The sequence below is a fragment of the Gadus macrocephalus genome, chromosome 4, assembly GCF_031168955.1.
Source record: "Gadus macrocephalus chromosome 4, ASM3116895v1".
In the NCBI taxonomy this organism is placed as follows: Eukaryota; Metazoa; Chordata; class Actinopteri; order Gadiformes; family Gadidae; genus Gadus; species Gadus macrocephalus.
Window position 1 is genome coordinate 23226020 of NC_082385.1, and position 27326 is coordinate 23253345.

The following is a 27326-nucleotide window of genomic DNA, read 5'->3' on the forward strand; positions in this document are numbered from 1 at the left end:
TATACGTTCCCTTCGGATTTGACCATTTGCGATGTCCTCTAACAACGCTAACGCAGCCATTTTTAAAACAATTTTCTTCATCCATTGCGCATGCTTTTATAGCCACCCATATAATTGCAAGGTGTGTTAATCGTTCATTAGTGTGTCTCTGATGTGCAAATCACTCTGATGAGTCATGGTTTTCACCTTTTTTCCCTGTAGCTGTAGAAACGTGCGTACGACAGCTCTGGAGCTGGCGTGGGGACCGCACATTTTTACGGTCATTTCACGTTTTGTACATCTGAACGTGAGCGTGGAAAAGGACGTACGCCACGTTTTTGTGCGTACGCAACCTTAGTACATGAGGCCCCTGACGTCGTTGAAACATGCGAGCGAGACGATTAAATCTTCCTAATAACTATCAAACTAAAGATCAGACACAATCACTGACTGAAGATTATGCAAGTAAAAAGTATATTTCTCGCTAGAAATGTTATTAGAAACACGTTTAACGGTGAATCGATCCTAAAATATTGCATTTCCCATTCAGATAATAAAGATTAATAAAGATCATACACATTCACTGACTGAAGATTATGCAAGGAAAATGTACATTTCTCGCTAGAAATGTCATTAGAAACACGTTTAATGGTGTATCTGTCCTAAAATATTGCATTTCCCATTCAGATAATAACGATTAATATGGCTACGTAACAATTTCACCAAATGCTAGGAGAACGTATCGCCCCCTGTTGGTGCTATTCCCCCATTCATTTCGAATGGAGAAGGACGCGTGTTCAGGGTGACGCTTTGGTCAGGCAAAGCGTGACCCTGAACACGCCTTGCGATGTGGACAAACGTATCTATTTTACGCCTTGGTGTGTGTGTGTGTGTGTGTGTGTGTGTGTGTGTGTGTGTGTGTGTGTGTGTGGTGTGTGTGTGTGTGTGTGTGTGTGTGTGTGTGTGTGTGTGTGTGTGTGTGTGTGTGTGTGTGTGTGTGTGCGTGCGTCATGTCCTGGTTCCAGGTTTAATGTTATTCCAGACAGACAAATGCTTGTGGCTTCCTGAACTCTCACAAAGCAATGTTCGAGACCAACGTCTAATATCAAGTCAACAGCATTTTGATAGGAAGTCAATGGGTTTCGGGATAGATTAAACCTATTAACTCGACTATTATTTATAAGATCTAGATTGTTTCTGGAGAACCAAACTCAACCATCGATGAATTAATCCATCCAAAGACTTTATCTCTATAAATCGTCCTCCTTTGTCGCCTGAATATGTTAAAGCTATATCTGTAGCTACACCTCAAGCCACTAGGGGCCGCTAAGAAGCTATTAGTTAAGGTGACTCTATCAGGGTCTGAAATACCTGGTGGTACTCAAGTGTGATGCTGAAAACAGACTCAAGGCCCCTTGCAGCTCCTGAGTTGGTCACTCTGTGGTGTCTTTAAAAAACACTGCCCCCGAAATTTTGTTGTGGAGGCTCTCAGGCTCTCAGGTGTCAATCCAGGGTTCTTGGATGCCTCGATACCCCTTCATTTTGCACACTGCTCTATTTGCCCTCCTTCTATGAAACATAGGTCAAACGTTTCCCACATTTCCCCAACACCTTGGTGATGAGGAATTCCTAACGGCCCCACAGCACTTCCACCGGGCGTCTCTTATCAGCGACTACTCTGGAAGGCCTTATCACCGCTCACTGCCTCGGGAGGGATGGAGATGGTGATCCATTCACATGCATGCTGCATGATGTCATGTATGTTGTCCAACTATGTATGTATACTGAATTCCCCAACGGCTATAAAATCTCTATAATGTATAGAGATCATTATTGATGAGGAGACCAATTCGTTTTAAAAATCTTAAAATTAAATTATCTCAAGCAAGTCGCTTTGCATAAAAGCATTAATTATTAAATCTACCTCTTATACATTTTGTAAAGCAAGAGTGATACCCATCATTTTTCTGTCCTATCCACATTTCACTTTGCCGTTGCCAACACAGCCCAATACAATGTGTGGAGCTGTGATGAGCTCTATATTTAAATATTAGCTAAGAGGCATTGTTAGCCAAGAGTTCAGCGATGTATGTTTTTAGGGTGTCCTTCCCTTCAGAGCTCAAGCTCTGGGTATCTGTTAAGATAGCTCTGATCCATCCCAGAGCTCCAGCCTTCCCCCAAGCTATCTTACGGCAGTGCCTCTGTTGGTGGGGCAGCTTACTTTATCTACCCTTCTGTCATCGAAGCTGGTGGGGTATTTTTAGGTTGTCTCTAGCAGTGACAGCAGCTGGTAAAGCATTTAGAAATGCCTTGCCTCTCTCTCTCTCTCTCTCTCTCTCTCTCTCTCTCTCTCTCTCTCTCTCTCTCTCTCTCTCTCTCTCTCTCTCTCTCTCTCTCTCTCTCTCTCTCTCTCTCTCAGATACACCCCCCCCCAAAAAAAAATCTCTCTTCTTTTTCTGTCTTAGTCACTCTCTAACACCCACTCTTCGTCCTCCTCGGTTCGGGGACAATGACATTATAAGGACATGGATACGCATGGACAGAGCATTCGTCAGTGAGTAGCAGGCATGATCCCTACCACCTTGGCAACTTGTCTGCCACTTTCTACGACTCACTTATTCTGAGTGGTGATCCATCCAGGAACGGACCCTAGCCTCTGGGAATCCCCTTGTAGCCGGCTACAACGTCTACAGTCCCAACGAAGAAAACACACCAGTCCCCAGTTTTCAAATCTCTTGTGAGGCCTGTGGAATGCTCAGCCGAGGAACCTTAGTACGAGGTCTGGTCATACTGGACCTTCAAAACTCACAGAGATGCGGCAATACTGTTGATCCACGCACAACAGCGTTCGCCATATTTAGCGGAGTTCTCGAAGTTACCGAGAGTGAGGTCAGAGGTTGTTCCCATTAAAGTCCAGCTGAGGAGAGTGGGTCAAGAGCCGCTTGAAGCTTTTGCTTGAGGATGAACCCTGAAGTGACGGATTTTTGGTGCTAATGAAAAGAGAACGCAGACAACAGCGGCAAGTGTATCCTTTAGCTAAACAATTGCAATATGTGATGGACTAAAATGTACTACAATTATATTTTTTATTTCTTTATTAATCAACATTATGCTCTGTCAAAATAGCATTCTATGTTTACGCTTACAAACAATAACAGTATCAAGAACACTATCACTATCATTATTGATACAGTGCCTAAAATGCCCCACATCAGTTTAAGACTTATTTAAAATCTGTAGGAAATAACGAGCCATCAAGAAATCTATAGGGTTTAACCCATATCACAATTTGAAAACCTCTTTCTTAGTTGACAGTCAATGAAAAAAAAAACAAGAAGCGATCCCATAAAACAAAAACAAAATACATTTGTGTTTCAGCTAGGGTTCTATGGTAGCTCTTCAGCAGCTCTTACTCATACTCTGACTAACATCTGCTTTTAGAGTATTGTCCTATGAGACAGTATAGGTCATCAGAGTGTTAAAGGCCTGTAGATTATGTATCACAGAGTTCTTTGAGGGGACTGACTTCAGGTGTGGCGGGACTCCATTCTTGGGGCCTGTGACACATGGCCTCTGTTACAGCTTTTTTAGGACGGACTGGTTTTATAAATAATCCCTTCAGTGAAGAGCAGCACCAGCTGGGAAACACACACACTCTAGGAAGAAGCCTGAGTTTGTACAAAACTTTGCACTTTCTATCCCCATATTTCTGGTTTTAGCAGCATTTTTCTTTTTAATTTGTTGTTAATTCGAAAGCATAGTGAATAGGAAAATAACTTGTATGGATACATATTAATCTTTTGCTTCTGCATCTACATTCTAGTTTACTAACCATAAATGCAATAACATTGTAAATCCAAATCCTTCCTTTAAATAGATTGCAGGTGCCATTTTCAATCCAAATATGCTTTTTATAGTTTGTGTGAACTTCATGAAGATACATTTAAATACATTTTCCACTAACCTTGGTCACATTTTCCCTTGCAGTTACTCCACAGAAGATCCCAAAAACGATCTGAACGACTTCAGCCACAACAGTGCCTTTCTTTACGTCCTCCATTAGCAGACACTGAGACCCTACCCATCATGGACATTTTTGGAGGAGCCCCCCGTGTCCTGGGCTACCCCCGTCCCGTGGTAGTGCAGTGCGGCGTCAACGCTACCCTTAAGTGCCAGATTGGCGGAGACCCACGACCCGACGTGGTGTGGGAGCGTAAGAACGTCCAGATCCTGTCCGAGGGACGCTACCAGATCTCGGAGGATGGGAAAGCCTACTTGCTCACCATCTGCGCAGTGACTCCGCAGGACGCCGGTCAGTACACCTGCAAGGCCAGGAACAGTGTGGGTGAGACCTACACAGCCGCGTCCCTCAAGGTGGAAGGAGCGGTCACTCCACAGCAGGATGGGTCCACACAGGCGGGGGTACACAATGGCACAAAGCCGTCGGGGAACCTTGAAGACGGGGAATCGGGGGGACAGCTCAACGGCTACATCAACGGACAACAAACCACGGCGGGGAACCTGAGTAGTACGGAGTCCAGAGTGCAGTTGAATAGAGAATGTGTGAAGAATCCAAGCGCCGAGGTCGTGGACAAGCCAATTCCCCAGGAGGAAGACTACGGACGCGTGGGCCTACCTGCCGACGACGCGGCGCACTTCCTCATCAAGCCCATCTCGTTGCGCGTGGACCGGGGGGAGGACGCAGCCTTCTCCTGCAAGCTGTGGGGGACGCCGCTGCCCAAGGTGGTCTGGGAGAAGGATGGCAAGAAGCTTAACGACATCTTTGAGAGCGCCCACTACAGCGTCAGCATCCAGGATGGCAACTGGTTCCAGCTCAAGATCTTCCGCACGCGCTTGCCCGACAAGGGCGTGTACACGTGCCGCGCCGCCAACTGCCACGGCCAGGCCTTGGCAGGCGCCGTCCTGTTGGTGGAGGCGGTCCCAGAGCGAGGGGAGAGCAAGAAGTCATCGGGCAAGCAGTGGTCTCCGAAGCAGGGGCGCGGCGGGCGACACAACCTGCTGAGGTACGCCGAGGAACCGTCGGAGAACGCCCCCAAGGTCAAGAAGTTTGCGGTCTCTGAGGGGAAGCACGCCAAGTTCCGGTGCTTTGTGACCGGGAAGCCAAAGCCCGAGATCATCTGGAAGAAAGACGGAGTGCCTCTAGATGCCGGGAGGCGTCATTACATCTTTGAGGACAGAGAGGGCTACTACACTCTGAAGGTGCTGTACAGTAAGGTTCAGGACTCTGGGCTTTACGTTTGCGCCGCGTCAAACGCATTGGGGAATACGCTCAGCGCTGTTCAGCTGTCCGTCAAAGGTAGGCGGGGCTTCCTCTCTTTGCCAAATTCTGTGGTTTTACAAAATCAGCTTAATGCTGTAGGATTGTACTCGTAAATGCAGGATGTTAGAAAAAGGTATGATAAGTAAAAAGCCTCCTAAGTGTTATGCTGAATAAAACATACGCTGAATATGTAAACATGAAATTTGAAAATAATTAATGTTCAAACTTTATTTTCACATGAATATTTCATGAAATATGATTTTTACATCGTATTTCTTAGTTCTTAGTTCAGTATATAATAACATTTCTATTGTCATCTGCCTTCAAAATTGTTTATTTTGGTCACGGCTGAATGAAATGGCAGACCTAACTTTCTCCCTCCACCCCCTTCGCCAGGTCCGGCGGTGCGCTTTAAGCAGTCGCTGACAGACGTGGAGGTGAGCGAGAGGGGCGTGGCCGTGCTGGAGTGCGACGTGCCAGACGAGGTCATGTCGGCGGCATGGTACCTGGAGGACAAGCGACTGGCGGCCAGCAGTAAATACGGCATGGAGCAGAAGGGGACGCGGCGCCGGCTCACCATCCGCGACGTGGGGGCGGACGACGACGGGGTGTACCTCTGTGAGATGCCCGACGGTGGGAAGAGCATCGCCGAGCTCACGGTGAAAGGTAACACGCAAGGTTTCAAATTATGTAAGGATGATGGGACTTAATTAGTTCTATAATATAAGATTATAAGAGACACAAGATGAGGTTATAAGAGACACAAGATAAGGTGTTAAGAGAGGAAGTGTTAATGGTTAAAATTGGCAAGATCAGCGATTTCAAGCCAGTTCAAGTGTACGCTTTGGAGAAACAAAAACACACACTCCTCACCATTCATTTTGTACATTGACCTACTGTATATTGCTGCCTCTTAACTTTTCGTTTGACGGTTTTCAAATTGTGTGATGATTTTTTTTATATATAAATTAGATTATAAGAAGATAAGAGATTTTTTTCTTAAAGGATGCATAAAAAAAAATTGTGAATGTTTAAAGGTACAATATGCATGATTAGCTGGTTCCAGTGCACACTTTGGAGAGAAAAAATACCCTCTCTACTCTCCGCTCTCTACTCTCTCCAAACCCTCAAAAGAGAGCCTTGTAATAAAACGTACCATGAGATTACTCTAGACTGCTGCAGAGTCAACACAATCAACCTAGACCCCACCGCCTTAAAGTTAGCATCATCATGACAGAATGTTTTTTAGAGCACATTTCAAATTTAACAATTTGTTGTGGACAATGTATCTGCAGTTAATGTGTCAATCTTTATATATAGTAAAGCATTAGTAAAGACACATGGCTAAAATTGGCCTGTGTCTATGACAAATTATCAATAAAAAGATTAATACGCAGAGTTGTCTTTCTCTGTCAGGGACAATTGTGCGCAAACTCCCCCGCAAGCTGGAGGTGCTGGAGGGGGAGAACGCAGCGTTCTGTGTTGAGGTGGAGGCGGACGACCTGGAGGTCCACTGGTTCAAGGACAGCCTGAAGCTCCGCGAGACACACCAAACCATCCTCAAGTCCTTCAACCAAACCCACGTCCTTGTGTTCATCAACGTGGCCCACCAGGACACCGGGGTCGTGACCTTTGTGACGGGGCGATCAAAGACATCCTGCCGTCTCAAAGTGAAAGGTAAAGTTCAGGAAGTACTATTTAGTTATTTTAGCTATTATCTAAGCAACTGACATTTTTGATACAGGATGGAACCAGCAGCCTTCGAATATTGCAACAATACAATATATGCCTGCTAGTCAACTTGATCCCCTCCCTACAATACTGGTTAAAGGTTGTATTCAATCCCTGACCCCTCTTATAACTGCAATTATCCATTCCTCGTTCAGCTTTGGTACTGTTCCGTCCCCCCTCAAATCATCTGCAATAACCCCTATTCTCAAGAGTTGCTGACCCCAGCAACTTCAATAATCTCCGCCCAATCTCCAACCTCCCCTTCCTTTCAAAAATTCTGGAAAAAACAGTTGCCTCTCAGATTCATGATCACCTCTCTCACAATAGTCTTCACGAACAGTTCCAATCAGGCTTTCGAACACTTCATAGCACCGAAACAGCTCTTGTTAAAATAACCAATGACCTCTCATGGCTGCGGAAGATTGACTACTCACCATCCAGATCCTCCTGGACCTGAGTGCAGCTTTAGACAGCATTTCCCACACCATCCTCATCGACCGATTAGCCTCCCTTGGAATATCTGACACACTGTTTAAAATCATATCTGTCTGGACGTCCTCAGTTTGTCCAAATCAAAACATTTAGATCCCATTCTTCCCCTCCCTCCTCTGGTGTACCCCAAGGTTCTGTCCTTGGACCCGTCCTGTTCATTATCTATCTCCTCCCTCTTGGCCATTTTCCCCATTAATATAATATTCAGTTCCAAACATCTGGAGACTAGCAATTCATATGTGAGACTACTTTTTCTTGATTTTAGTTCTGCTTCAATACAATCATCCCACAGACACTAGTCAACAAGCTGTCAGCAATCGGTCTCGCTCAATCACTCTGCAATTGGATACTGGATTTCCTGACCAACAGACCTCAGTCTGTAAGGATTAATAACCTCACATCCTCACCCACCATCCTCAACACCGGCAGTCCCCAGGGCTGTGTGCTCAGCCCTCTACTGTACACACTGCTTACTCACGACTGCAGAGCACAGTCATAGTTAAGTTTGCAGATGACACAGCCATGATAGGACTTATCAGCAATGGGGATGAGACAGCTTACAGGCAGGAAGTGAGGGGACTCGAACTGTGGTGCGGGGAAAACAACCTGATCCTGAACATTAAGAAGACGAAGGAGTTGATTGTGGATTTCCGCAGGAAGGGCCCTTTCCCTTTCCCCCCTCTACAACGCAGCTGTGGAGAGGGTTCACACATTCAAATACCTTGGCCTGCACCTTACCAACATGCTCACCTGGCGGGTGAACACCATGCACACCATCAAGAAGGCCCATCAACGGCTCTACTTCCTAAGGATGTTGAAGGGGCAGGCATGTCCACAGCCAAAGTCAAATCCTTCTATAAGTGTGTGGTGGAGAGTATCCTCACTTCCTGTATCACTGTGGTATTGCAGCTGCAAAGTGGCAGATAAGCAGGCACTACAGCGGGTGGTCAACTCCGCCCAGCGAATCATCGGCTGCAGTTTGCCATCTCTGTCAACCATCTACATCACCAGATGCAAGGACAGAGCAGCCTCCATCATGAATGACCCACCCAGCACATGGACTGTTTACCCTCCTTCCTTCAGGCAGGAGGTTGCGTAGCATCCGGGCAAGGACAACTAGGCTCAGGAACACTTTCTATCTGGATGCTATAAGACTGTTGAACTGCTAAACGCCTCCTGATTATGCACTGATTAACTGCATTTATGCACTTTAATGTCTAGGACCCCGACTGCTGACCTGATTTGCATTTGCACTTTGACTTTATCAACTTACTTACAAGGAACCTACGGCTGCACTTGTACTCATTAATACGCTACTAACCTTCTATATATATCTTCTTCTAATATGAATTTTTGTATCTTAGTATGTCTTTATTTATATTAATAGTTTATTTTAAGTTAAACAGATTCCAGGGTTTTAGGTAGCAAACTTAGACCTGAGTACTGTATTTCGTTTTTCATGTAAACGTTAAATGACAATTAAAGCATCCTTGATCCTTGATTCTTGATTGTTATGCAGATGATACCCAGCTCTACTTCTCCGCCAAACCCACCACGACCCCCTCCCACCTCCCTCTCAGATTGCCTCCAGGAAATCAGATCCTGGTTCTCCAAAGACTTTCTCAAACTCAACTGTGATAAAACTGAAATCCTCCTTCTTGGCACCAAATCCAGCCTCTCTAAAATAAATGACTTCTCCATCGCCATTGACAATTCATCAGTTTCCCCCTCTCCCCAGGTCAAGAGTCTGGGTGTCATACTGGATAACACCCTATCATTTCAGTCCCATATCAATAATGTCACTCGGTCAGCTTACTTCCATCTACGTAACATCTCTCACCTGCGCCCATCTCTCTCGCCCAACAGTGCTGAAATTCTGGTTCACACCCTGGTGGCATCGTGTTTGGACTGCTGCAACTCCCTCCTCTTTGGTGTACCTGCTAAGTCCATACAGAAATTACAACTGGTACAAAACTCTGCAGCCCGTATCATTACTAAAACCCTCCATCAGTCACATAACACCTGTCCTGCAGCAACTCCATTGTCTCCCCATCAAATATCGCATCATTTACAAGATCCTGCTTCTCACTTTCAAGGCCATCAACAATCTTGCCCCTGAATATCTTACCGAGCTCCTCCATATCAAGACACCCGCCCGTTCTCTCAGATTGTCTTCCATCATCCAGCTCAACCTCCCACCTGCTCGCCTGGTTACCATGGGGTCAAGAGCATTCAGTCGCTCAGCCCCCCACCTCTGGTACTCTCTGCCTCATGACATCCAACACTCCACTTCCATTGTCACTTTCAAATCTCACCTGAAAACGTATCTATTCAGCCAAGCCTACTCCCTTTAGGTCAGTTGCATTCTTGGGACTAGAAGGACCCAACTATGTTTCTCTTGCACACTGTTTTATTATGTTGTTGTTGTTGTTTTTTGTTTGCTCTTATGAATGTTTGATTTTGTAAGGTGACCTTGAGCGTCAAGAAAGGTGCCCATAACTAAAATGCATTATTATTATAGTGTTTGTCCTATTATATGTTTATGCTACTGGTTCTATGAACATACTTACTGTACCGACAGAGATATCTTGTTTCTCTTTCTTCTCACAAATGTACTTATTCAAGTCGCTTTGGGTAAAAGTGTCTTCTAAATGGCCTAAATGTAAATGTCAATTGTATGCCAACTTTTTTTGCCAAAAACATGAGAAAGACACAAATTGGAATGATTTCCTCCTGCCTGTTCTTCCAGCTTATAGAAAAACCCTGAATGTGGCCAAGTTCAAACCCCCATTGAGACCATCTCTACTATCAAGTGTGAACCCCTAACCTCAACCAACCACTGTGACCTGTGTCCCGGTACAGCTGCCCGGCACAGCCCCCCGATCTGCCCTGTGGGGGTCCAGATGGGCGTGGAGTACCCCAACGGGGTGCTGCTCTCCTGGGTCCCTGTGTCCCCCTCCACTACTGCCACCACCCGCTCAATCTTCGTGGTGGAGAGGCAGGAGGCCGGCTCCCAGGAGTGGAGCAAGTGCTTCACCTCCGAGACGGCCACCCAGGCGGAGGTGACAGGGGACAGCGTGCCCGTCGAGGGGAACTACCGCTTCCGTGTCTGCTGCATCAACAAGTATGGCCGCAGCGGCCATGTTGAGTTCCCCAACGTTGTCCATCTGGGTGAGTACGGCCGACGTTACGTTATGTTTAAGGTTATTTTGTTCATTGAGGTTTATTGCAGATTTTTTACTTTTCATTCTTAGTTTATGTGTTTATCTAACGTCACTTTTGATGTCGTTGTACCTGAATTCTCTGGTCAGACGTAAGTTTAAACCATCATGTTCTGATTCAAATTGCTACAGAATACTTCGTCCAGCTTCTATTTGACAATCAAGCAGCATTTGGCGTGTTGTCTGCCAAATTACATAATTAAGTGTGTAGGGTGTTAGCAAGTAGCTCAGCTGAGTTGTACCTTTAGCTTAGCTTAGCTTAGCTTTACCCCTTACACCCCTTATGCCTGGCTGCTTCCCTCCAGTTCCTGGGCCCAAGATTCGCCAGCGGCTGCAGGGCTGCGAGGTGGCAGAAGGAGAGGAGGCTCGCTTCTCCCTAGAGCTGTCGGCCTCCCTCCCCGGCACATGGTTCCTCAACAGCACCCAGCTGCAGCAGGGCGGGCGGTACGCCGTCCAGCAGGCCCAGGGCCAGCACTCGCTGGTCATCGGAGAGACCCGCATGGCCGACAATGCGGCCGAGGTCACCTTTATCGCCAACGGAATACGGGACTTGGCCGTTCTCAAGGTCCAAAGTATGTGCAGCCAATGACACTAACGGTTGACCGCTTGCCCGGGGCAAGTAAAAAAAATGTTTGGGCAAGTTGAGATTTTTTCTGGTTGCCCAAACGGGCAAGTGGATTTTGGGTGGATGTTAATATAAAGGCTATTTATTCAAATTTTTTTAGAAACTGGAGAACAACCTTTTGTTCCGCAAAATCACACAAAATAGAAGTATTTGCAATTGATCAGCTCGCTGTCTTCTCTTCTCTCGGAAAGCGAGTTAACAGACACGCATCGCTTCAGTGCGAATATAGCCCCGCCTTCTGTCACTCACTCGTAGTGCGGTCTCTGGCAGTGATTCGAAGGTGTTAGCTAAAGGTTAGCCATCACAGCTAGCATCTCAAGTGCAGCGCCTCCGCGAACGGTTTAGGTAGAAGGAAAATGGAGTAGTGATGGAGGAGTGCAGTTTGGAAGTACTTTGGATTGAGGCAAATTATCAAGGAAAGTCATATGCAAGAACACGGTTTTGGGTTTCATAACTGTGCACATGTACAGCAATAGCGATCTTTTTCACGAAATTGGACCCTCACAAACTAGTAGTCCATGAAAGCTGAGCCTCCACTTATTCCAACAGTCCAAACCATATCATTCTGTGACGATAACTCGCAAATAACAACTTAAGAAGAAATGTCCCCTTTTCTTTTAACAACCAAAAATGAAGTATTACCTTTGTGATTTTTGTCCACAAAGTTGATTCTGATCGAATAAAACCACCATAAACAGATTATCCAGTGTCTGGGCCAAATCTTGCAACTAAACATGGTGTTTTCAATCAATAAATAAGAGAAAGTTTCTTAGGAAATAGGTAAATTGCCTTCAATCAGAAAACATATTCTTCAGCGCAATCTAGTGGCCATATATTTATTCGCGAGTGTTTGGCTTGGTGCATTCGATTATATTTGCCCTGAACTTTATATAGAGGTGTCAAGTGTCAAAATTGTAAGATATCTACCTTTATTTGTGTCTCATAGTAAGACAGCGCTCCCAACTGATAACGACCAACTGATAATTATTTCAGGTGGAAATGTTATCTTCCACTTACGCTGTGTTCCGTGGCTTTATTCACATTAACCAAGTATTATCCCCATTGAATATTTCACTTGCACAACAAACTTTCTTTTGGCACAAAGATGACATTATCGCCCTTGCAGTTGTGGAGATATACTCTATTTACTTTGGGTATGTTCTTTCCTGAAAAAACCTTTTCCCCTGATATCGAAAATGGTATAGAATATTGATATTTTTCCAGGTATAGTGTCGAAGTTAGAAAATTCAGTATCGTGACTGACAACACTACTAGAAACGCGATTGTGAGTACTCAGTTAGAGCTACAAGAAACGTGAAAGTTTAAAAAGACATATCTTTGCTACTACCTCTGACATTTAGTTATGTACATTTCCATAAAATCATGCAGGTCTACATATAACTTGGCGATAGCTTCAATAGGTTGCAACGGTGGACTGAAATCACTTCATGGCACGATGTGACCGCTCGATAAATAAGTAAACAAAGAGAAGTTTGTTATTTTTTAAACACAACATAACATTCAGCTTCAATCTGAGCTAGGATGAGTTTTCTGAGCCCCCAAAAACCAGGCCGGGTGCCTGGCAAAAAGAGGCCCGTTCATGATTCTGATTATAATTTGGACAAGTGAATATCACATTCGGGCAAGTTGAACCTGACCTGTACTTGCCCGACGGGCAAGTGCTTTTGAAACCTTAGTGTCAACCCCTGATGTGTCCTACTTTGTCTCCTACTTTTACTTTCTAAGAGATCTTCACTATAAAAGCACAGAAGAAAATGTGATTTCCAGTACTTTGGTTCCACACTATTTCTTATTTTTAAGTTATTTCATGTCCCCAAAATGCCTATTGATGACATTGTGTGTGTGTTTGTTAACGTATAAACTGTGTGAAAGTGTCCAAATTATTAGGATAGGATTGTCTGTGGTCCTCACATGCCCAAACAGGTCTGTAAATAACAAGGACAATATAGCACTTATTTTAAACATTTTGAAATTCAACACTGTGTAAGGTGATTGGTTAATTTGTCCACAAACTTTGCAATTTGCATTCGTGTCTAGAGCATGCTCACGCTAAATGCCCTTCTGCAGAATCTGTAAAATAAAGTAATTTTCACTAAATGTATTGGTAATGAAGGTTTTATTGAGGCCAGGTGGGACGGTAATGATGGTTTGATCACGCAGTCGTATTGTCCTTAAGTAATTAACTGAACATCTCACACCCTTGTCCCTTGTTTCACTAGCTGCCGAGGTGAAGTTCAGCCCCCAGTCAGAGCGGGACAGAGAGAAGACGGTGGCATCCGGAGACGCCATCGTCCTGTACTGCGAGGTGTCCCATGCCTTCGCCCACGTCAGCTGGTTCAAAGACGGGGCGGAGCTTCAGGCCAACGACGGCCTCACAGTCCAATCAGAGAGGAACATGAGGAGGATCGTCGTCCAATCTGCCGAGGAGTCCGACTCTGGTGTTTACACCTGCAAGGCCGTGGGGGATGTTGTTAAATTCAACGTGCAGGTGGCAGGTAAGCGTGTGTTTTATGTCCATGAACGCAGAAGAAATTACAATTGAAAGATTTTCCGATATTTGTTGCAATCCCCTATTTCCCCCCATTCTGGCTCCCCTCATAATAAATGAGCTTGCTTTGCTTTAAAAACGATCCTATTTGCAGGAAACACTAAATATATTTGGTTCTCAGAACCTAAGCTTTTGTCGAGGACCTCTTTTGATTAATACATCAATATACTAGTCAACTTTTTTAATCAGTTGTCAACAATACTAAGCATAAATAACGTTCACCAACCATTCATTTAATTTCCTACTAACCCACTTTCAATAGTAACCGTAGCCACTCCTCAAATCAACAAATTCTACGACGTTCCCCAAGAGGAGAGAACGAAGGTCCACGATCAAGGGGAACCCGTCACGCTTGAGTGCGACGTTACAAACCCTTACGCCCAGGTCTTCTGGTACAGGGATGACGAACAGATCTTCAACCAACCAGGGATAGACTTGCTGGAGGCGGGGCATAGAAGGTCACAGGTCATCCAATCGTCCGAGCTCTCTCACTCTGGAGTTTATACGTGTCAAATGGCAGACGATGTTGCCATTTTTCGGGTCGAGGTTAAAGGTGATTGGCCGGATAGACAGTGGTTCTATCGGAGGGTTTTCGGCTGCGAGTTCTGCCATTTGTGTTCGTCTTTAATGGAGCCTGGTTTAAAGGGTCACTCTCCCTTTAAACTACCTTGAACTATCTTTCAATCTTTTAAAAACCCAATAGTTCTTCTTTAACTTCTAATGTGAGTACCTCCTCTGTGGTGTGACTCTACTGTGATCATCCTAATAATAACATTCGATATACTGAATGTGATATTGTTTCTTGAGTTTCCTTGTAATCCCTCACATCGTGTGGATCTTTGCCATTGTTTGAATGCCTAATCTGGGGTTTCTGTTTAAACCTGTGCATGTCTTCCCTTCAAACTGTGAATTTACCATGAAGAAACAAAACATTTATGAAATGAATGAAATAATCTAGAAATAATAATGGTAATGGGTTAACATTCAAACCAAACTCATTCTGTAAAAGGTTACATTTCACCCAGAAGAGACAAGATCTCAGTGATATATTATTAGCTTATAATATCAGCTGCATGATAGCCTACCATAAGCAGGACTCAGGATAAACACACATAACTTACTCCCAGTGTAGTTTTGAGTCCCAATCTGGGCAGCAGTGTCAGTTTCACCTTCAGTTTCCCGCGGCCATCCTTTTGATCTGAAGCCTCGCCCCCTGCTCCTCCCTCCCCTTCTCCCCCCCGCCCAGGCCCGCCGGTGGAGTTCAGTCTCGTCCCAGAGGAAGACCTTCACAGGAGCTCCATGGAGCTAGACCCGGTGGTGCTCCACTGCCAGGTCTCCAGCGCTGATGCCGCCGTCGTGTGGTATGTCCTGTCCTCACCACCTCCTCCTCCTCCTCACTCCTCCCTCCCCATGTTGGTGTTCTCCACTCACCTCCTCCTCCTCCTGTTCCAGCTCCTCCTCCTCCTCCTCCCCATGGATGGTTTTCCCCTAACCACCTCCTCCTCCTCTTCCCCCCCATTCACTCCCCATGGCGGTGTTCTCCCCTCACCACCTCCTCCTCCTTATCCCTTGCAGGCTGAAGGACGGCCGTGAGATCCAGCCCAGTGATAACTTCACCCTGCAGGCGGAGGGCGGTCTGCGGAGGCTGATCATCCGCTCGGCCGAGGTGGCCGACGCCGGCGCCTACACCTGCCACTGTGGCGACCGCAGCGTGGAGTTTGACGTCAACGTGAGAGGTATGAGAGGGGAGGAGGAGGGGAGGAGGAGGAGAGGAGGAGGAGAGGCGGGGAGTACAGGGGAAGGAGGAGGAAAGCAGGGGGGTACGGGGGGAGGAGGAGAGGAGGGGAGGAGGGGGAGAGGAGGAGAAGAGTAGTCTGGGGCCTTGTGAAGGAATGATTAGATAGACGGCCAGACAGTGTTTGTGTTAGTTGTTTCTTTTATCACAAATTTCCCACCGACTGCCTGAGAAACCTTAACCCCCCCCCCACCTCCTCTTCACCGCAGAGCCCCCGGTGATGATCGTGGAGCCACGGGACGACGTGGTAATGGACTGCCACACCGGCGACGAGGTCCTGCTGCAATGCGAGCTGTCGCGTTCCACAGGCACGGTGCGCTGGTACAAGGACGGCGCGCTGGTGGAGGAGGACAGCAACGTGCGGCTGGCCAGCGAGGGGCCGTACCGCCGGCTCAGCGTCCTGCGCGCCGCACCCGGGGACTCGGGGGAGTACGTCTGCGACACGGACGGGGACTCCGTCTTCTTCCAGCTCACAGTCGCAGGTACGGGGGGTTAGGATGGCGGGATGTTGGAACGTTTATTTGAAGGATAGTAGGAGGGATAATCGTTTGTTTGTGCAAAGGAGGATGTGAAAATACTGCAGCATGCTTTTGATTTGATACTTTCAGTTTAATGATTCAGCGGCCCAATATCTAAATAACCTGAAATATAAAGATATAAATAAAAAAACAATAAGAATGGAAATTCTTATTTCCATTCTAAGTTTGTTGTTATCCCTGAAGTTCAATCAAACTCATCAATCATTCTATTTTAAAGGTTGGGTATGGAATTTTTGCAAAATTACTTGAAATCCTTATCATAACCCACTTACAGCCACTGAGTTAGAAGTAATGACATGAAAATTAAACAAGTCAATAATCTGTGGAACGGGCAGGGCTCGAAAAACTCCTGCCAATGATTTCCAGACCCACCGAGTGGCATTGGACAGTAAGTACGTCAATCAAACGGTCGTACTGCACTCCCCCTCCCCCGCTCCCCGCGCGACCCCTTCGTGCACGTACTCAAAGCTCGTGAACCAGAGCAAGCTTCTGTTGTTATCCTGCGGTAGCTACTGGAGCTAGCTAACCAGCTAATGGCTCGCTCTCGCGCATCTGTGTTCGCTCGTGCATGATTGCGCGACCATGTACTTGGAATGGGTGGAGTCAGAGTCAGCGTTGAAGGAGAAGGGGTAGGACCATTTGAGTTGTGTATTTTCAAAATCTGCTGGCGTTTCGCAAATCCCATACCCCACCTTTAAGGCAGTGATTTCATCACAATCATTACACTACGATTCACCAAGGTCCTTAACGTTTACCCCGCCCTCCTCCTCTGACGATCCCATCAGAGGCCCCGGTCCGGATCGTGTCCCCCGAGGCCTCGGAGGTGGAGCTGACCCTGCGGCCGGCGGAGCGGCTGGAGCTGTCCTGCCAGCTGTCCCGGCTGAATGCCCCTGTGCGCTGGTACCGGGACGGGCTGGAGGTGGAGGAGGGCCCCGGCCTGCTGCTGGAGGCAGACGGGGCCCGGCGGAGCCTGGTGGTCCCGGCCGTCTCCGGGGGCGACGGTGGGGAGTACGTGTGCGACACCCAGGATGACTGCGTGGCCTTCCTGGTCACCGTCGCAGGTGAGACTTGATGGATTTAGTTATTTTACACTGTAATAAATGGCTGTTAAATCCAAAGTAATTTAATGTGTTTCTGCAGTTAATTATGTGAGGGTTAATGCATAGAATGCCGGTCATTATCGGGATAATAAGCCCCGACAGGGCGAAACCGGACACCGACGCGAAACGGACGTGTCTTGCATCAGTGTGACTGGGGCCAGGTGAGGTTGCTCCAACTAGCCATCATCCACACACAGTCCAAGATCGTGTTATGGTCAAACAGCTTCGCACTAGCCAACGATGATCTGGTACTGGAACGTCCTGGCACTTATTGTACGCACTTATTGTCTGTCGTACTTAGTTATAGTACTTAGTTGTGTAGTATCTTATCCTAGCTTTCTTTGTTGACTACGGAGAATGGGTTAACTTAACGTCTTAACTATGTGCTTGACACTTGGTTCTATGAACATCCTTACTGTACTGACAGCGATATTTTCTTGTTTCACCTTCTTCTGACAAATGTACTTATGTTAAGTTGGATCAAAGCGTTAGGGTGCTAAATGCCCTGAATGTGAATCTAAATGTAAACGCCGTCTCCGGGCCACCTCAGAGCCGCCGGTGAAGCTGGCCTCTCCCAGGGGGGGCTCTGGCGAGAGGCTGGAGGGTGTCGCCGGGGAGCCACTGGTCCTGGAGGTCCAGGTGTCCCGCCCCGGTGCCGTGGTCCGCTGGCTGCTGGACGGACTGGAGATCAATGAGAGCGCCAACGTCACCATCACTGAGGATAGGCTGATCCGTCGCCTGACACTCCTCTCCCCAGCCCCGGGGGATTCTGGGAAATACACCTGCGACGCCGTCGACGACGTGAGGGACTTCCCGGTCAACATTACAGGTGAAACCAAACTGAAAGCTGTTATTGCTATGGCGACTACTATATTATAATATAATAATAACATAATAACATAGTCATTTGTAAAATAGTTGAGAAAACATTTAACATTCTTTAGGAGGGATAGAGTATCTTGTCCCATCTCCTTTTTTTGTATTTTCGTTAAATTTCATTAATTTAATAATTATATTCATATACACAACATATAAACTCATAGTTATCATAATATACGCTATTTCCCTATTCAGTGTATTGTATAGTGACATAATAATTATTACATTTTATAATACCTCTTAAACGTATTCATTAGTGGTTAAGCTAATATTAGCATCTCTCCTATTGAGTCTGTTGTCTACTGACCTTAGAATTATTATATTAAAAATAAAACACTTATTAATGAAAGCAGACTTTCAGCTTCCCTCCCATTGATCCATAGTATTTGTTTAAATATGAACTTTTCTGGCCTATCTCCTGACCTGAGTGGTTCCCCGTCCCTAGAGGCCCCGGTGGGGATCCTGAAGAAGGCGGAGATGAAGCGGGAGCTGAGGTTCACCGTCTCCGACGACATGGAGCTGGAATGCGAGCTCTCGCGGGCCGACGCCGTCACCAGCTGGTACAAAGATGGCCGCCGCGTGGAGGACGACGAGCGCTTCTGCCAGGAGGAGGAAGGGGCCTTCCGCTCGCTGGTGATCCTCTGCGCAGAGCTGGCCGACGGCGGGGAGTACGTCCTGGACGTTGTCGACGACACCGTCACCTTCCTGGTGACCGTGGAGGGTAATCCTGATCTATGTTCATAATCTTGATGTTCATTTTAATGTCACCAAACTTTACCTTCTTTCAGGTCACGTCAAAGTAAAAGTTATGTCCATTTCTGGGGGGGAAATGTATCTCTTCTTTTTCTTATTTTTTCTTTTCGTAAATCAACAACAAAAAACATGAGATTCAGCCTATAAATCGGATACAAATCGTTGCATTGTACAGTTCTTTGGATAATGAATTGTCAAAGCTATCATAGTTAGTTAAATATAATCTCTTCTGTTTGTTGATGAAACTGCAGAAATTTAATTTACGTTCGAAATTTGGAGTGGATAATTTAATCCGGAATTGCTTATCATTAATAGTTTTGTTGTAATGTTGAAACGTATAAAGAGCCATTGTTCAAATGATGAACATCTGACAAACCCCAAACTGACCTGGACCTCGTGTACCCCCCCACCTAGAGCCGCGGGTCTCCATCGTGGGGAACTCGGACGTGGCCGACTACCAGGAGATGGTCTCCGGGGAGGACCTGATCCTGGCCTGCGAGGTGTCCCGGGCCAATGCGCCCGTCGAGTGGTACTGCAACGAGCGGCGGCTGACCGGCGACGACCACACCATCATCCAGACCTCCGGCACGCTGCGCAAGATCATTGTCTCCAACGTCCAGGCGGCTGACTCCGGGAAGTACGTGTGCGACGCCGTGGACGACAAGATGGTCAGCATCGTGCGGATCCAAGGTAGCCCCTGGAGTCAATCGTGTGTGTGTGTGTGTGTGTGTGTGTGTGTGTGTGTGTGTGTGTGTGTGTGTGTGTGTGTGTGTGTGTGTGTGTGTGTGTGTGTGTGTGTGTTACTTACTAACCCTTAACATTTTGATCTCACGGTTGGAAGCTCTCATCCTCCTCTCATTCTCATCTTCAAACTGCTTATCCGGGGTCGGGTCGCAGGTTCGAAGCTGCATTGAGCAAACATTGGTTACACAAGCTAGAGCAGCTAGTTTTTTCGTTTGTTTCTGTGGGTTTGTCTACAAATGCCAGTGAGATTCCTTCCCTCCATTGTATTGTCATTTAACGTTCATTTAATGATTTTAAACTTGACTTCTTCTTTTGTAAAGTGCTATGAACGGCCTCGAGTTCAAAGGATTGACGTAGAAATCGCCCTTCAAACCAACTGGTTAAACAAGCTTGACATGACCAAACTAAACGTGCTGCCTGTTCCTCCGGTGCAGAGCCTCCGGTCACCTTCGTGGACAAGAAGGAAGATATGGTGTTGACGGGCTACGAGGCCGAAAGCGTCTCCCTGACCGGGGTGGTCTCAAAGGAGACAGCCGCGGTGCGCTGGCTCCGGGACTGGACCAGCGTCGAGGGCGAGCGCTTCCACCACGCTGTGGACGGGAACACACGCACGCTGACCATCGAACCGTTGCGGCGCTCGGACGCCGGGGAGTACACCTGCGACGTTGGCTTGGACCAGATCCACTTCAGCCTACTGGTCAAAGGTAAGTCCTCCTCACAGACCAGATCCACTTCAGCCTGCTGGTCAAAGGTTGGTCCTCCTCACGGACCAGATCCACCTCAGCTTGCTGGTCAAAGGTAGGTCCTCCTCACCGACCAGATCCCCTTCAGCCTGCTGGTCAAAGGTAGGTCCTCCTCAAGGACCAGATCCACTTCAGCCGGCTGTTCAAAGGTAGGTCCTCCTCACGGACCAGATCCACCTCAGCCTGCTGGTAAAAGGTAGGTCCTTCTCACGGACCAGATCAACTTCAGCTTGCTGGTCAAAGGTACGTCCTCCTCACGGACCAGATCCACTTCAGCCTGCTGGTCAAATGTAGGTCCTCCTCAAGGACCAGATCCACTTCAGCCGGCTGGTCAAAGGTAGGTCCCGGGGGCTCGCTAGCAGGACTGTTCATTATTTACCAGCATAGGGAGGAACCCGTTTGTTATGGTTGACTAGTTAATGGTGGTTTGTGATAGCTACTAGGGATGGGCACGAGTAGTAAATTCCAAACTCGAGTGATCGAAGGAATCCCTCGAGGATCAATCGAGTACTCGTTTATCTATTTATTTATTTTTTTACACCCTAACGCCTCGTTTCCACATGCGTACATTCTCGTATGCGATCCAACCGTCTCCGACCGAAAGTCCATTCATTCCTATGTGATTCTCCGTAATGTCAGTTTTTCCTCCGAGACTCCTCCCCTCCGTAAAATTTCTGTCCGGTATGTCCGTAATACACGTTCAAAAAATTTAACTTTCGCCGTCGTTTTACGGAGATACCGTATGAATTTTTTTTTTTTTATCTCTGTATATTTCGATCCTCATGTTCCAAAGTACCGGTCTCCTAAAAACGGCCATTATCATACGTTCCCCAATCTTTTTGGCTGACCGTAAATAAATTCATGTCCGTACGTAAAACACTAGCGCCCCCTTCCGTAAATTTACGGAAGCACGGATACGAAAAACATACGTATGTGGAAACGAGGCGTAACGCTAACCCTAACGGCAATATTACCAACCCAACATGTAGCCTAATGCTTATTCCAGAGGTGTAGCCATGGTTTCAACATTGGGGGGGACAAATGCCTGGGGGTGGGGTCCGGCCCCCCCAGGCAAAGATTTTGAACATGCATTAATCTGGTGCACTCTGAGAGCAAAATCTCAATACCTAGCACCTAATTTTGAAGACCTTTCTAGGGATGGATGTTTAAAACACTTTAATACTGGATGTGACCAAGCAGTCTGGGAGTGTGGAAGACTTGAAATTGGGAAAAGGTTGACACACAAATACTTCAGAGCTCTGTTTTCCTTTACTTTTTTAATTAAATATAACATTTTGTGCTCCTCAATATTTCAACCAATCCAGTCAGTTCCTTTTTTCCCACATTCAATTCATTGATGTTTTGTCTTTTTTACAAAACACACACCTGCACCACCACAACAAGGACACAAATCCAGCCAGTACTTCCATTACATTTTTTATTGCATAACCATAACATTTGCCAATGTTGAGTAAAACCCACCCTGGTGCATCTATTTCATGGACCTAAATAGAAGTCACCCCAAAACTTTTGTTATCCCTCAGAAAACATAAGATTTTCAGATATTTTCAACCACTTGTTTAATAAGTACATAGATGAGTTTCATGAGAGAGCGCACTGAGCTAATCTCATGGTGAAACCATTAGCCGTAATGAATGATGCACTGTTAAAGAATTGGACATGTCAAGGACATAACCTAAATGTTTTCTGATTAGTTATGGATTAATCTATGAATACATACATTATGCAATGTTTTGTAACTTTGAATGACACTTGACTTAATAATTATTAGATTGCTATATTAGCAAGTGCAACGCTGCTGTGTAAAGTTGTGTGTCAACTGAAGGAGGCGAGAAAAAAAAAAGAGATGAAGATGATGAAGACAGCGGTTTTAGTATGATACTGTTGCACATAAGTATCTAATCCGTTATTTTATTTTTTTCAAAAAATTTCAAACTTTCTGTCTCTCCCGCTGGCTTACTAGCTCTACTCTGAACGCAACAGAGGAAACATAGAAGGAATCATATCACAGATATCAGCAAACTATTTACCAGCAGACTACTGAAACACACTCCATGCATTTAGATCTAATGGGGAACATTTCGGAACATTGAGACGTCGGCATAATGAGGCGTTGGAATTACGGAATGGGGCCGGGGCCAACGTCATCTAGCTGTCTTATTACATAGGTAACACATAGCTAATGATGCTGCTCGCTAGAGAAGCGACAAAAACCCACGAAATTTGAGAGACACTATCAAAAGCTTCATAACTTACCTGTGTTTTCGATCGTAACATGCCACTATTTTGCTGTTGTTGATGTTTTTGATTCCGTGGTCATGTAAAAAAGACAGTTGATGACCAATGCAATCGAGTGACACAAGTCACCGTCACCGAGCCGCACGTGCGGGGACGAATCAAATCATGGATCTATCCCATTGGCTAGCTAGCCCGAACAGCCATATTCTCATTGGCTGTAAGAGCTGTAGATAGAATCGGATTGAGTTATTTAGGGTGTGCGGCGCGCACTGTGTGCAGAGATGCGTTCAGGGAACGGAGTGTACTTCAGGGAAAACCTAAGTGTTCTACCCATAGAAATATTGAATTGCTATATCCCTATTCCCAGCGATTTATTGGGGGGGACATTTGGGCATATCTGAACATTGGGGGGGACTTGTACCCCCCAATGTATATGGCCGCTACGCCTATGGCTTATTCTCAATCAGTCAGAGTCAGAGTTATCAGAGTCTATTCATTATTTATTAATATAACCCATTATTAATTATTACATTACTTATTATTAACGTTCAAAAGTAAACACATCCTTAACAATAACAAATATATATGCGTCGAACAAAGGCCAGTAACAATCGTCGAACAAAGGCCTGTAACGGTTTAAAAAAAAGAACGAAACATTATGCGAAAACCGAAATCAATTCTTTGTGAGAAAAACCAGCATATCGACGTGCTCTGGAGACAGACGAGAGCGCATTCTGTTAACTATCAGTCCCGCGGCGGAGAACACTCGCTCCGCTGGCACGGAGGTGGCGGGGATAACCAGGTGCTGCTTTGCCAGAACGCTCAGTTTTTTGTACCGATCCCCGTTGGACTTCCACCACTCCATGGGGTTTTGATGTGGACGGATGCATGGCTCATTGAAATCGCTAGTATTTACGAAGTAGTCCTCCCCAAAGAGGGTGTCAAGTGCCTCTGAAGTGCTTTCAACGCTGCAGGCTTGTGCTTCACTGCTTTCCCCCATGTCATCTGGGCCTTGCAATGTAACCCCGTCATGCAGTTCCGACAGCTTCTCTTGGGTGCGGAGGCGAAGTGCTGGATCCAAAAACCGAAGGTGTTTGTGTCTCGGGTCAAGCGCAGAAGCAAGGATTGCTGCGCGCACGCACGCACGCACGCACGCACGCACGCACGCACGCACGCACGCACGCACGCACGCACGCACGCACGCACGCACGCACGCACACACGCACACACGCACACACACACACACACACACACACACACACACACACACACACACACACACACACACACTATTAATAAATGTAAATTTGTTTTAGTGGCAAAAAACATAACTTTTTAAAGAGCAAAGCAATAATAATAAATAGCCTGCGGCTTAATTAATTACCTTGCCTGATATTTTCTTCAAGCGGCCTTACACGGGTTCGGAGGGAGCCGGCGACGGTTCTCTTGAAGTCCACTACAAGCTTAGATTCCCCTTCCATTGGCTCAAGATGCTTTTCAAGCAGGCTCTTCGCGACTGGGAGCACCATGGACAGAGACACATGAGTCTCAGTGCAGAGAGCTGCGGTCGCACATTTGAGGGACTTTAGTGATGGCAAGATCTCTTCAATGCTCTTCCACATTTCGTCCGCCAGCTCAAGGGTCCTCGCATCGGCCAGCTTCGTCACCGTCGTGTCCGAAAGCGCTGCGGTCACAGCCCATCTCTTCTCGTGCAGTCGCTCCATCATTTCAAATATTGAGTTCCAGCGTGTCCGGCAGTAGTGGATCAATTTGTGTGTTTTGAGGTTTTGTAGCGCTTGCTTTATTTTTTAAAGCCGTCATTAATTGCTAATTGTAGCGTATGGGCGAAACAGGGAACTGATTCCCACTGGAGCAGCTGCTGGTTTGCCAGGACCATGTTGCGTGCATTGTCATGCACACATGCTACGACTTTATCGTGAACTCCCCACTCCTCAGTGACAGCTCGGAGATGAGCAGCGATGTTCTCTACTGTGTGTCTCTCATCCGAGCTACGAGTCTCCAGCACCGCTGTCTTGTTGTACTTTGATAGCTCAATTTGGCTTGACATTATTTACATTCAACCTTATGATCTTCTATTTCTAAATTTGTACCGGGCACGTCATCAGTTGTCCGTTGCCAGGCAACGGACAACTGATTACGTAAGGGTTGTCTGTTGCCGGGCAGGTTTCAAAAAACATTCGCGCTCATGTTGCCAAAGACGAAATAACATAATACAGATAACGGATCGCAAGATAATTTTTTTTTTCTTTATATTTGTATTGTTTTTAATTGTTTAATCAAATTAAACACGCAGTTTACTACACGTTAAACACTCAGTTTACTAGCTAAATACGATTAAACAATTGAATACAATACAAATATAAAGTTAGTTGTTATCTGTCTTGTCACGGTCAATGTTATCGGTCTTGTCACGGTCAATGAACAAGTGCGAATGAACGAGCTTGAAGGTTCGCGAATGTTCGTGAACCTTTCACTTAATTCGACGCGATCATCTGTTGCCAGGCAGGTTTGGAATGGATTACGTATGGATGACGTGCCCGGTACAAATTTGGCACCCGGTACAAATTTGGCGTGATAGCGCCAAACAGAAAATTGATACATTTGTTTCAGAAAACTTTAACTTGAGTTTGTGTCCACCAACCGAGTTCATTTGTAACGAGTAGTACTCGAGTAATCGATTCCTCACGCCCATCCCTAATAGCTACGGTCAGGGTCAATCTGAGACTGCTCAGTATTTACTAGCATTGGTGGAACCTTTCTCTGTTATGGTTTTGATCATTCATGATGGTCAATGTCGGAGGCCAGTATATGTCTCATAATGACATGCCAATGTTTGCCCCGGTGTTTGTTTTGATTATTTAGGTCAGGGTCAGTATAGGACTAAGAAAAATGAACCGTCTGCTTATTTCATTGATCTCCCTCTCTGCTCCTTTGAATTGGACATAAATGTTGGACACATTTTTGAGGCATCAAAAATGTGTCACTATTGGCCCAAATAAAAAAACTAATTCAACAACACATTGCAATGGTTAAAGGAGACATATTACAGTGTTTTCCCACCAAGCAAACATAGTATTTGAGTTCCAGAAAACATGTTTTTGAAGCTGTTTGCTGGAAATAGCCTACCGCTATTCCCCTCTGTTTCAGTCCCTTCAGAATGTGCTGTTTCTGGTGTCTGTCGCTTTAATGTAAATGATCTGCTGCCCATTGACCAATGAGCTGTCAGACTGAACCACAGCATGGAGGAGAAGGAGAGACGTCAGACGCAGTCTTTATGACTGCGTCTGACGTCTCTAGTACTTCCACAACAAGTAAAGACTCGTAGTGGGGGATATCTCGGCCATGGATGAGAAGAATTGGGGGAAAGGAACTTTGGCCTTGACTCTCTGAAGTCCATGAACCGCGACATGGAGGAGAAAGGGATTGTACTCCGGAAGCTGAGCTGCCGGAATGCCGCTGAGCTCCCCGCGCCGGAGTTGCCCCGCGCCGGAGCTGCCCCGCACCGGATCCGCCGTCGAAGCCGTCCGGCCGCCGCCGAAGCTTTGGCGGCAGTCCGGCAGCTCCGGCGGGTGTACTCCGGGAGCTGGCGGGGGTAGCTTGGCGGCAGTCCGGAAGCTCAGCTCCGGGATTACAATCCCTTTCTCCTCCATGTCCTACTCCTCCGGACTGCCGCCGAAGTCCGGCGGCAGTCCGACAGCTCCGGCGGGGGGAGCTCGGCGGCAGTCCAGCAGAGAAAGGGATTGCACTCCCGGAGCTGAGCTGCCGGGCTGCCCCCGAGTTCCCCCCGACGGAGCTGCTCGTCAGCTGGTCCACAAAATCTTAGCTATGCTCTGATTGGAGGGGAGTGGGGAAGTGGGAGGTAATATTCAACTGTGCCCCCTTCCTACGTAGGAGGGGGCGCCGAAACGGACTCGCTCGTTTGGTAACGGGGTACTTTCAGATATGCATATCTCACTCAGACTTTTTTCAAAGTTTATATTCATGTGGGAGCACCAGAGACCCAAAATAAAACCCCAAATCCCAGGAAAAACATTGTATTCATAATATGCCCCCTCTAAAGACGTGAGACCTTGAGACCTAACCGATTTAAGAGATTTTACTAAAAAAAGTAAAACAAGCACAAACACAAAGCCAGTATCTGTATATCTGTATATCTGTATATAGACACAGTCCAGACCCTCGGGTCTCTCCCCACTCCCTGACCGACGGACCCTGACCCCTTTCCCTCCCCAGGAATGAGGATCAAGTTCCTGACACCGCTGCGAGATACGGTGGCGCACGCTGACGGCATGATCACCCTACGCTGTGAGGTGTGCCGGCCCAAGGCCGACGTCCAGTGGCTAAGGAACGGCGTGGAGGTGGTGCCGGGCCGGCGGTTTTCCGTGCGGGCCGACGGGGTGGAGCGCAGCCTGACCATCCACCGGCTCACCGCCGAGGACGCCGGGGAGTACGTCTGCGAGTCCCTGGACGACCGCACCGTCGCCACGCTCACCGTGGAAAGTAAGCAGCGGTCAGAGTCTGATGGAGGGGTTCCCCTAGAGCTGAGGAGCCCTGATCCCTGCCCGTCTTGGATGAAGGGGGGTCCCACTGAGGCT

At 46.7% G+C, this 27326-nt stretch overlaps 1 protein-coding gene across 3 annotated transcripts in view; it reads left to right on the forward strand.

Annotated features, from left to right (window-relative positions):
• Positions 1-2384: 2384 nt before the first annotated feature.
• LOC132456367 (obscurin-like protein 1) overlaps positions 2385-27326 on the forward strand; it is a 47615-nt gene continuing 22673 nt past the window's right edge. The window contains exons 1-17 of one of the 3 annotated variants that reach the window (XM_060050700.1): positions 2385-2533; positions 3967-5296; positions 5657-5926; positions 6677-6937; positions 10346-10654; positions 11010-11276; positions 13570-13845; positions 14161-14451; positions 15145-15259; positions 15474-15634; positions 15903-16175; positions 17018-17293; positions 17883-18161; positions 18657-18932; positions 19379-19654; positions 20143-20412; positions 26965-27231. In XM_060050700.1, coding sequence (XP_059906683.1) covers positions 4066-5296; positions 5657-5926; positions 6677-6937; positions 10346-10654; positions 11010-11276; positions 13570-13845; positions 14161-14451; positions 15145-15259; positions 15474-15634; positions 15903-16175; positions 17018-17293; positions 17883-18161; positions 18657-18932; positions 19379-19654; positions 20143-20412; positions 26965-27231 — 5098 coding nt within the window. In that variant the 5' untranslated portion in view covers positions 2385-2533; positions 3967-4065. Of the gene's footprint in view, positions 3048-3966; positions 5297-5656; positions 5927-6676; positions 6938-10345; positions 10655-11009; positions 11277-13569; positions 13846-14160; positions 14452-15144; positions 15260-15473; positions 15635-15902; positions 16176-17017; positions 17294-17882; positions 18162-18656; positions 18933-19378; positions 19655-20142; positions 20413-26964; positions 27232-27326 lie in introns of all 3 variants that reach the window. The other 2 variants (XM_060050701.1, XM_060050702.1) reach the window with 2 other exon arrangements.